The sequence below is a fragment of the Thermobia domestica genome, chromosome 9, assembly GCF_964235325.1.
Source record: "Thermobia domestica chromosome 9, izTheDome1.hap1.1, whole genome shotgun sequence".
Classification (NCBI taxonomy): Eukaryota; Metazoa; Arthropoda; class Insecta; order Zygentoma; family Lepismatidae; genus Thermobia; species Thermobia domestica.
This window is the reverse complement of record NC_137462.1, coordinates 31,917,620-31,930,220: the sequence shown is the minus strand read 5'-3', so window position 1 is coordinate 31,930,220 and position 12,601 is coordinate 31,917,620. Positions and strand designations below refer to the sequence as shown.

Genomic DNA, 12,601 nt, shown 5'->3' with positions numbered 1-12,601 from the left:
TTTTATCAAGAAAATATCACATTCGGGTCAATACGGGTATTCAATACGTGTCCTTGAATAGATTTTGTTCTTTTTGTTATTGGGAAGCATTGTGAAACTAAGTCTTGCACTCTATTTTATTGTTGTTCGAACACTTTAGTTCTTTGACAAATATAATCATTAATACATTAATACGGTATTATTGGCAACTCGATTATCTCTCTATACCTTAAACACTATCAGAATGTGCCAAATATATGAAATTATCTTTTACTGAAGTTCTTATCCAAAGGAATATTTAAAAATTACACTTCCCGTTCCTGAGAGACAAACTTTTCTACTCTGATTCGCCCTTGTACTTAATAGTAGGTGAATCTTCCCTGGTAATGTGACTTATTTGTTCTAGTCGTTCTTTTATACTCTCTGTGATAATAATACTCGACAAGTCTTTACTTTGGCCATTTCATTCAATGAACCGATTCATAACGAAGACAGAAAACAACATGCGGGCTCCAACCTGCCTTTACTCTAACGTTCGCTCGGCAATACTATGTGAATTAAATATTAAACTTTATAACAAAAAAGGAACCAATCTAGCTACTAACCTATATATATATATGAGCTAAGAGGTAAGGTCTCAAAACCGGAACCGAAAGATCAAATCACTGAATCGAAGAATCGAAAAAAAATGAATGAGATGGCCAAAGTAAAGACTTACCTAATACTCATCACAATACACGCAATTAATTCATTTGTTTGGAATTTTAAAAAAGTGTACGAAATATAGACAAGGAGTCAATTTAAAAATAAATGATAGTAGAAGACAAAAGGAATACTTAAATGCTAATATCGTTTGTTGTTACGGTATGTTGAAGCCCAGCATCCGATTTTTTTTTTTTTTTTTTTTTTTTTTTTGTAACATTGGTTGTTCTAGTTCCTCTTTCTCATTATTGAGATAATTGTTTTAGCCCTTGGTAATGTCTCCGTTTTAGTATCTCATTGAGGTATCCAATTCAAAATCTTTTCTTGTTCGACCGTCCCTTATAACAGAGTATAAATCTATTCCGAATACCGTACTAGTAAACTTCTTCTTTGTCTATGGGTAACAATCCACATCTCTTTTAATATTTCGTCACTTCTTTTTCTGTCAAAGATACATGCAGCAAACATCATCTTTAAAAGCTTCCATTTTCCGCCTTTCTACCTCTCTCAATATGTATGTTCCTGATTTGTATAGTGCAACTCTCCAAATGAAGGATTTAAAGTGGCTTCTTTTGGTTTCGTCTGAATGTTTTTTTTGGAAATTACTTGCAACCCTTTCTTCCTGTCAAATGCCTGCTTCGTTTGTGCTATTTATGTTTGTTATCCTTCGAGATAATCACTATCGGGAACGGAGTGGAAGTGCAAGAGAACATTTTCGCCTTTTCTTCTATTCCCACAGTTTATAGTTCGCTCTACCCCTAGGGATTTTGACGTATTTCATGCTCCTTAACATTTGTTTCAAACTCGAATTTTAGTATTTAATTCCAGTTCACCTTCAAAGATTATACTCTATGCCCTAAATTAGTTTACATCAATAAATCTATGAGATTTTTGAAGGATAAAAAATAGTCACATTACCAGTGGCGTATTTACGATTTTGTTTCTGGAGGGGCTTTACTAACTTTACTCCTGGAAATGTGAAAATTCTGCAACATATTCCATTTACTTTAAAATAGTTTGTTGAATTTCGGGGAGTGCTTAAGCCCGAAAGCCCCCTCCCCCCTTAAATACGCCACTGCACATTACTATTTGATACATATTTTCTTACTTCAATTTTTTTTGAGAATATGGAGTTCATAAAATTAATATTGACTTATTTGAGATTTTTTGTATTGCAGATTTTTAAGAATATATGTATTCATCATGTATTTCATATATATATATATTTATATTGTACAACAATGGGTATTATTTGAGAAGGTATTAGATTTCTATGGGAACTAGTTTGAGTTGTTTGAGAATGTATCAGAGGTTCTTTCATTATAGTTCGTTTCAAGAAAGTTTTTAAAACTAGTATTTTACTATTTTAAAATATTTAGAAATCGAGGTTTGATCTTTTAAAAACTTTTTGTCATTCTCTGGTATGTAAGGTGAGGTATCTTCGTCGAATAATTTTATCGCAATTTGTTCAAACTACCATTGAGTTTTTAATATACATTTTTTTTTTTCAAATATTAGTATTCTGGGGTTAGTGAGTAATGTAATATAATACAAATATAGTCATAATATAGAAATAGGTAGAAATTTATACCAGTTATAGGTATTTAATATTTCCGGTAAATATAGCGTACATATATCAAAATAATTTGGGAGATAGTAAGTCCTGGCCATTTGTTTTAGTTATTTTACTCATTTCATCTATTAAAGAAGTAACAAATTTGAAAAACCAAACCTAACTCAACTCTACTTTATAATTCCGTCTCATAGTCTCTGTGATTAGACCTAATAGTAAAAATTTGTTTAAAAAACTTAAAATGCCTCGGTATATTTTGTTTTAGTCAAAGTAACTAACCTTCGTCAAAATGCACCAATAATTACATAAATGCAAGGATTTAAATTGATTCTAGAATATTTCTTTGAATTACTATTAGACGGTCGTTAATATATATACAAAGAAACTACATCTTATAATAACTTGTAGATGTATTTATTCTTACACTACTTTCTATATCTTACGATAATAATAAACTTCCTTACATTATTATTATGTTATAAAAATAATAATAATACATAGAAAGTACAAAGTTTAAAAAGAGATACAATAGTATTGAATGCAAGGCGAGTACTTTTCTATGTAAAGTACATCTTACTTTATCTTGCAAAATTAGCTACACTGCATCATAGTAAAAGAAAACATAGACTTCTCTACTTTCGCAGCTCAACATTATTCAGCCTTATAGGTTCATTTATAACTATGCATTAAGCGATAGCCAAGAGCGCCCATGTTGTGGTTTCCAAGCGGGGGGGGGGGGGGGGCGCGAGTATAAGCGACATTTCAAATATAGTTTCAAATTTTGATGTAACTATTCTAAAAATTCTATTGGGTTTTCGATATTCCGAAGTACAATTTCCTCTAGGGGGGGGGGGCGAGCGCCCCACCTTGCACCCCCTGATGGGCGCCCTTGGCGGTAACTATTTGCTACGTTTTAAGTAACACTTTTAGTGGATACTCTTTCATATCTCTAGGCTTATGTATATCAGCCATTTCAAAATTGATAAATATTGTTTCCACATACGAGTAAAATTGCCTACTTTCCGTGTAAATATATAAAAATAAATAAATACGAAATAAATAAATAAACAAACAAACAAATAAATAAATAAATAAGAGATAGTGTGGTGTGAATGAATAGGAAATCTTTTTTTTATTTGTTCAAAACTTAATTTATTTCAAGTAAAGACTGACTGTTTAAACACATAATAAATTAGTTTTTAAATTTATTTCTAGGTGGCAATATAATAAATTAGATTTGTATTGCATGTAACTGTTTAACCGATTATTACATTTTTTGGCTTTTAAGTACAATCTTAATTTAACATTCTTTCTGCCTATCTATCTATCTATCTATCTATCTACTATACTTTAATTAATAACACATTTTTCATGTTAATGTTTTGCACTTTACCGTATGAATTTGAGCACAATCTGGCACATGCTTTGTGTAGTTTTGTCATATCTTCTTTGTTTAAACATTTTTGTGGTTCTGCATGTTTTCGTTTTCTCAGTGAGTTTTTTTGTATTACACTTGCATTTTGTTTTGTAAAGGCGTTTGTTGAACGTTAACTTGTGTTACTTCAATTTATTCAAAATAAAAGTGAATATCAGTGATTGAGAATCTCATTCCACTTAAGTAAGTAAACATATTTCACTTTAAATTTAAGTGGCACCGGACAATAAATGATGTTTCTTATCTCAAACTATTGTCAAAATTTTTATGTTTATATTATGTTGGTACTTTGATACTATTTTGTTTGTTTTATATATATTTTTCTGTTTATGTATTTTCATTTCTATTTTGCGTTAATAATAAACATACTACATTGTATGGTGTTTGTTTCTTTTATTATAATGTGCTTATTATAAACTATGGTTTAGCACTAAGAAAAGCCAGAGGGATAAAATCTTGATATTATTTTACTCCTTGCACATATGATAAGATCTCAAAAAGACTAAATTTATTTGTTACAAAATTACCTTTGTACTATTTTAGTTCCTTGATATTCTTTTTTCAAAAACTAGATCCATCATTTTATTAAGAGGCCTTGTCACTGCGAAATTAAAATACCGCTAATTTTACAGTAATTTATGTGATATCTTCAAATAGATAAAAGATAATCGAAATGTGCAACAAGAGCGCTCTGGACAATATTACATGAGGTACCGTTATCACGAGTCATCTAGTAGCTATCCGTTTGCAGTCATTTAGTAACGCGAAAATAAATGCCGATTTTCAAAATGGCTGGAAATCGAAGGCAAATAAGTGCATTTGCAGTTTCACAAATGCAATTAGAATCTACAGCTGCTTTTGAAGAACGTAACTTTAATTCATAATAACAGAATATGTAAACCAGGAGTACTACTGAAATTCACAAATTAGAAGCTAGATATTTTTACAAATTCAGAATAAAATGATATACTATAACTATAAACATGATAGTCATAGAAAGGTACCTCTTTTACTCCCTCCTCCTGAAATTTATGTTGCTATATAAAGGATAGAAGAAAAAATACGTAAATAATGAATATCTTGAAATTGAAAGCAAACTTTTCTTTATAAGAGCGTTTTCTTGGAAGCTAAATGAGCTGTCAATTCAACAATTATTCTAAAATTGAAAAATAATGCTATTTTCTTCATTAGAAACAAACAAAATAGATCCAAAAGGGCACTGAAAAATGCAAAGCTAAGTGATTTATCTACGTTCATAGCATTCAAAATAAGTGTCTTGATACACTTGCTTAGTTATTTTGAATTATTCTGAACTAAAACTGTTTTAATAAATTTATCGAAGAAGAACAGTATCAGCTTGGACGAAATGTTTTTAAAACTTCCTAAAACTATCTAAAATTGTATAGAAGAGGACACAAATTCATGAAATCCCACGACATGTACACGTACTAGAGCAAGTAACTATTGAAAAGTTCACGTTATTCGTTAAAGAAATGTTCCTAGCTCTATATCATTACTATTTAATGCAAATAAAAGTTGTCTCAGTACACTGACATAAATCATGAAAATGCATAATCATATATAGATACATAATGTTTTGAGTTGAAGTGACCAATAGACATGAACATTCAATAATATCTAAATCTTGAACGTAAAATTTTTTTCATCCATTGGCTATTTCTCTAGAAACTTTAAGAAGTGCTAGTTACATTATGCACTTCGTAATGTTTCTTTATGCTCGTATTTCCAAAGTTTATATACATGAAAACTTTTTTCTTTAAATAAATGCAACTATTTCATAGAACCGAATAAGGTATTTCTATGTAGACTTCAAGAAGGAGCGAAATCGACAAATCAGACTAAGAATAAGACGTTTCTAAAAATAAAAATTTAAAAAAAAAAAAAAAAAAGTATGCATAAAATTCATCTGTGTGATTTTCAGATGCTTTGTAGTGCGTTGAATGTATCATATATAGGCCTCAGAAAATATGCAACAAAATAGTGGAAAAGTATTCCAGAATTATTATTACCATTATTATTATTATTATTATTATTATTATTATTATTATTATTATTATTATTATTATTATTATTATTATTATTATTATTATTATTATTAAACAAATTTTTATATAAAGAAGTTTTGTGAAAGTACTCTTCAAATAAATTACTTTTCATCTGTCGTAAACGATTGATACATTCAGTAGACGCAGCAATGAAATGTATAAAATACGTTTGTTTGTTCTTCAAAAGAAGCAAACCTAAGGAACAGCTGCAATGTAACCAACAACAAATTTCCTTTGGGATATCAAGAAACATATATTGCAATGTCTTCAACGTATAGATTTTCATACTTACTTGTAGCGTCTTTGGGTGTTTTTTGTGCAATCTATACTTTTAGGTTTGCTGTATAATCTGTGTATTATATTTTTAAAGGGTATTTGCACTTTGTACTGTTTCTTTCTTTTCTTTTCTTTTCCAATCTTAACACTTTCAATACTTATTGGGTAAACTTGGGTAAACAATCTTAACTTTGGATGTGAATAATGTAACTTGGGATTCTTAATTTAAAAGAATGATGATGGCTGTATTGCATTTACTAACAGTGAGGTGATGATTATAATGTCTTGGCAGTTATATCTGACATGACCTGTGTATACAGAAGATTGATCTTCTGAAGATGATACGAGTTTGAGTCCTTACGTGTTCATGACAGAATTTTCTTCAACATATTCTCTGAATTACCCGGTTTGACTATAGCTGCAGCATAACTTCCTTTGCAGAAATTTTGTTCGGAATTGATATAGAGCAGTATACTACACAACCTTACGGTTTCTAAAGCGCTTGGTCGTGGTGGGACGTATTTGTATGAATCCTCTCCTCACCCACAGTAGTCTATTACTGGAGTTTCAAACAATTTACCGGTAGTGGACGAAAATAGCGCTACATACATACCACAAAACTGCGTGACAAGTTCGAACAGAATACAATTTTCTTGTGGAACCAAATCTGTGAGGCATCACTACTATGAAGGTTTGGGATATAAAATAGTACGTATACGGGTGCATTAGCTTTCTCTGAAAATAGGTAGCAGTTATCTTTGCATGAGAATGGGCATTCAGGATAGGCAAGTGACCAAGGCAGAAAAATCTACCATTACCTTTAATCCCTTTGAAAACATCTTTAAGTCTCTGATAAAGTTTAGCGAATTTTCTATCTAGTGGAGACTAATAGTCCTTGAGTTTAGTGATGATGTAAACATACATGCAGAGTTTGTTAATAGTATTGCTATCTTTCACATATGTTATTACGTTCGTTAGTAAGTTATTTCTGAATCACTTCTGTGTTAACTTGTGGTCTTGCGAGGTTTATTAAGTTTCTAATTGTGTTTTATAATATAAGTTCTTTCTGGCTCAGTTCTATTTGGTAAGATTTTGTTAACTTACACTCCTTTCCTTTAGTGTTGCAGTCCAATGCTTCTTACAACTATATACATTCAAAATGGTTACGGCAGTCATTTTATAGATTTTTGTTTGGTCTTGATCATGAAGATGATGTTTTTATGTTGACTAATCATTCTGATTGTTTCACTGACTGATTTCACTAACTGAACATTATTTTAGTTATCCAAAAGTCTAGATAAAAGTAATCTTAAAAGCATAATAAAATAAAAATGTAAATAAATAAATAAAACGTACAAGGTAATGTGTATAAAGTAAAGCATAATTCCTGGGAAATGAACTGCCTGTTTGCTAATTTGCGTAACCAAGAATTAAATTCCTTATTTTAAGTTGAATTTCCAATAAGAATAAAAAAAACTAGGTATTTCAACAATACATATATTAAAGGATAAAAAAAATAGTTTATTACTTTTGCTGTAGCTGTAGTAACTAGAAAGATATAGATGTAACGAGGAACCACCTTGTGTAATCTGTATGTACAATATTTTAAAATGTTGAACAAGATATACGTTGAATAATAATAATAATAATAATAATAATAATAATAAAAGAATTTGGACAGTTTATTACAACAATTGTGTTTTAGAATAAAATTTATATTTTACAGAATATTGAAATATAATTATTTACTAATATACATTATTGTGATAAGCTTTGCAACTGTATTTTCAAACCTTCGCCGAGACTACAGAAAAAAAAATCTCCTCAATTTCAGTACACCCAAAATTTAAACAAATGTACAAAAATTTAAAATATCAAATAAATAATTCATTTCCCTACTTACAAAAGAGGAAATCACCAGTACGGATTTCATATTACCTGGAAATGATCTAAAAGAAAAACTATTGTCTAGGGAGTAATATTTATGTAATTGTCACGCAAGAAAAATAGTTTTCTTATAATATCTATACTGAAGTTTCAAACTTAAGAATTTAAAAATTTAATTGTAGTTCTGTGAGAAGACATTATTTACAATCAAATTACAGCACGTAAAGTTTAACGATCAGTTAAAATTAACGGTACGGTTTAACTGTACGTAAAGTTTAAAATTTCATGGTCAGTACCTACTTTGAATTGGAGCAATTCATAATCTGCTTCAAGTGAGAGAAGCTTTTCTGCATTCAATTGGATTTTGAATTATTCTAAGATGTCGTGTCTCGCAAGATCTCAAGGTTCGCCTAAAATTTGCAATTAACCAACTTCTGTAGCGTAGTGCAGATGAAGGGGCTGAGAGACACATAAATGATTAGATTGTCATTCTTAAGCATTGCTTTGTAATTGTAGCAATGTGTACTTGTATTTTACTATCAAACAATTCACTTCATAATGATAATAAACAACATTTGATTTCAGTTTAGTTTAGTTTCAGGTTGATATTTTTTGATGATAATGCCTGACGAAACTCATCTATCAAGTAGACTACAATTTGATTGCACATTTTCAGTTCTTTAAGTGTGCCAATTTGAACACGGATTGTTCCCTACATAATCTATGTCCTTGATTTAAATAGCAGAGATTTGTTACATGCTTTTTTTTAAATAGTAGATTAGTTGGTGATGGGCTGTTCTTTTCTTTCCATTTCAGATCTCCTGTGGGTTACTGGTCGTCTGGTTCCTCGTCCATCACATGGTCCAATCTCTTATTTGCCTTAGTACCTCTCAACTTAATGTTTATATTTCGGCAGTGATAAAGAAGTTACACCATTAATCCTATTAAGAAAATTTTGTAAAATAATCAGAAGACAGAACATAGGTTCTTATTGTGTAGAAAATTTTATCTCAAAAGACACACTTTTCTTTGGTTGCAACAAAGGAAACATCATCATGTAAAACTACACTTAAACTTTATCTTTTATGTGTGTGTATTTAATGTGTGATTCACTTGTTTTTATCTATATTTATGTACTTTCTGTGTAATAATAATAATAATGGTAATATAAGTGAAGTTATTTTCACTTATATATTTATTTCACATAAAAAAACGTTTCTGACGAAATAGTAAGTTTATTATTTATTTTTCCTAATTATTTCAGCCAATAGCAGAAAGGAATACTTCATACAAAATATTTTTGTCAATAACTTTGGAAGCGAATAGCGTCTTTAAATCCTTGTAACTATGTATGAAGTTCCCTCATGGTACTTATTCATTTAAAATTAAGTACATACAACTTATTATTTTCAAATACAATCTTCAAAACAATCATAAGTATAAAGCAATATTCTCCACCCCATGGCAATAGGAGATGGAACCAGCTTGTAATATTTCAAATTTCATACCATAATAATTTCTTCAACCCATAACTGTAAATAACAGAATAATTTTGGAACTGTGGAGCCAAAATCAACACCATATTTACAGGAGAAAATGAGTTGATGTTACGTAAGGGTAATTACTAACATAATATAACCTAACCTAGCGTAAACTATTAAAAATACTGAAAATATGCGAAGAATGTACGAATTTTAAGCAAAGAATTCTGGCCCCGAAATCCAATAATCGTAACTTAATCTAACCTAAACTGACCTAACTTAACCTAAATCATCAAAAAATACAGAAAATATAGTAAGAAAGCACGAAATTTAAGCAAAATATTCTGGTCCCCCAAATCCAAAAGTATACCGTAAGTGACAATTGAATTGCTAAAAAAGAGATTTACATTATCTGATGGAATCTTCCATGTTCGTTATGTGACAGGATTAATTTGCAGAGAGGCATTAAATATCGATTAAAAGAAGTATATTTTTTACATTACATTTTTTATTTTTCTTTCTTTGTGTCTACTTACATATTTAAAAAAGGCAACTTCACACACAAGAAAATATTGCCGTAAACAGTTGTGTCCATTGAATTTCCACAAACAGATTTATCTACTTGAAACATTACACGAAGTGTGGTGTTACAACCAATGAAAATAGCAGGAGCTGTTCTTATTTTAAATTTGGTAAAGGCGTTTCTGTCTATATATAGCTCACATCTTATAGCGTTCTTTCAGTACTTAGACTTCTCTTGCAGCAGTGCAGTTACTTATTGTATTATTCAGCGTTGCTAGCATAAGCAATGGGATCCAAGTATAACATAATCATTTATGTTGTTCTATGTTTGTCTTCAAATTCACCAGACATAAATTGCAATAAACCTATGTAAAAGGAGGCTGCATTTTATCGTCCACAACTTGTGCTAGTACTTCAGGACCTTATTTTAAATTTCTCATGACGTTGTTGGAATAACCAGTAGGCATATCTTAAAATTTGTGTTAACACCGGTATCTTACATGATTTTATGTGAACTACTTATCGCTCTGTCTTCTTATCAACACGATATGTCAGGAATGAAGCCTTCATCGCCTATGATTCTTACAATTCTTACAACGATCGGTAGATCTCGTAAAATCAGATACGATACCGATGTTAATGTCATAATACAAATAATGAGATATGCTTATGATTCTTACAGATTCTTACAACGATCGGTAGATCTCGTAAAATCAGGTAAGGTACCGCTGTTAATGTCAAGATACAAATAATGAGAGACGCCTGTGGTTCTTACAGATTCTTACAGCAATCGGTAGGTCTCGTAAAAATCATAAAGTAAAATCATCAGGTGTTTACGTCACAATGCAAAATTTGAGAAACATCTATTAGATATTCCAACAACGATATATATGGTAATGTAGAGACTTCATATAGATGTCATTTGGCAATAAACTGAGCGTATCAAAATGCCGTAATGTGTCTGTACAATACTAGAAACAACTTGGAGGTGGTACTACGGTACAGGGTAAATATGGAAAACTTCCATCGGAAAAAAAACTACAATTGTGCTGTTAATTATCATAAGTTATTTCTTGATAAGGGTATACGACGAAGTATGTTTTACCTACCCACGTTATCAACTTTCATTCCCGTAGATAAACATGGACCATGGCCGGAACGAAAAATCTTTCTCGGGCCTGCTCTTTTTCATATTCTAGTTGGAAATTACAGAAATTTGATGACAAACATTGATACCGAGAGGATAGGATATTTCTAATCGCCCGGGGCGGAAAATATTAAATATAACCCTGTCTATACTGCATATTCTTTGATTGTACTTCCGTAACATATTGCAGATAATTACATATTATGTTTTGATCCGTATGTGTCAAACTTTTTGTGGTTATATAATTCTTTCTTTTGTTTCTCTTGCGATCAACGAGTTATAAAACTAGAAAGAAAATTAAGAATAGCAAGTTGGATGAAACCTAAGGTGTACCGGTATATTTAAGTATCCGTAACCGTGCTTTTTATTATTTATTTATTTATTTATTTATTTAAAAGCTTGAACATTACTACTAAATTGACAATTTCGTTTCCAAAATGTTAGACTATAGTCTTTTCTCAGATCTATACTGTATATAAGGTTTTCTTGAACCCGTGCAAAGCATTGTTTTAACTAGTATGGCGTATTACCGGAAAGATAAATGTTACAAAGGTATCAAAGGTATTAGCATGGTTTTTTTCCATTTCTTGAAATCTATCATTTAAAAAAAAATAATAATAATATTGTTTCAGATAAGGTAGGCAATTGGTATATTGGTTGGTTATATTTGTAACGAAAAAATTAAGATACGTTCAGCAAATAATGGACTTTAACCCCTCAGAGGAAATATAAAGCTTCATATAGTTAGATGATAGATATACCAGAGGCTTTTTATTGGCGTAGGAAATGAACTTTCTATAACTAGATAATAGACATACCAGGATTTTTTTTTCTCCGCGTAGGAACTTTGGGATGTCATACTAAGGGCTTTTCCTCTGTGAGGAAATGAGGAACTACCAATACTTAATTTTGAGATGTCATTCAGGACATGTTTTTCATGCCTTAAGAAGCATTATAAGACTGTGAGTGTGTTACAATAGTAAGAATAAAATATGCAACTATGAAGTTTTTTTTTTTTTTTTTTAATATATATATATTTCTGTTGCCTTTACTGCATGGATAACTATACGATATGGATTTGTCTACGTAGTTCTATACTGGTCATGTAGTCTCTACTACTGCCCGAAGAATCTGACCAATTCTTCAAGAACTATGGCTGGTAAGGAATGCAGAAAAAAAAGGAATAGCATTTGCAGATTTGGGGTGACGTTAAATTTGCATTAAAGTTGCATCACCCCTGCGTGACGTAATGTCATGTGGTATTAATCCACTTTGCAGACACAACTTTATTGTTTATATATATATATTTATTTATTTATTTATTGACGCTATGAAACATAGCTGAGCGAGCGTCAGCAAGCAAAGGGGGTAAGTTCCGCAGGACTTTTATTTCACCTTTGAAACCATGACAATACTACATGATATTACGTCACGCTCGGATGGTGCAACTTCAATGTAGATCTAACCTCACCCGCAGTTTTTGTGCTTAATGGAAGAATCTATGATTAATGGAAGACACTTCTCAAGAATCTA

The 12,601-nt window shown here is 30.6% G+C and overlaps 1 protein-coding gene across 1 annotated transcript in view; it reads left to right on the top strand.

The window, feature by feature from the left end:
• Positions 1 to 10,299, top strand: part of LOC145694528 (superoxide dismutase [Cu-Zn]-like) — a 78,295-nt gene extending 67,996 nt beyond the window's left edge. Inside the window, exon 5 of the mRNA XM_081770843.1 lies at positions 8,735 to 10,299. Within this exon, the coding sequence (XP_081626969.1) occupies positions 8,735 to 8,837 (103 nt within the window). The 3' untranslated portion in view covers positions 8,838 to 10,299. The remainder of the gene's footprint in view (positions 1 to 8,734) is intronic.
• Positions 10,300 to 12,601: the final 2,302 nt, after the last annotated feature.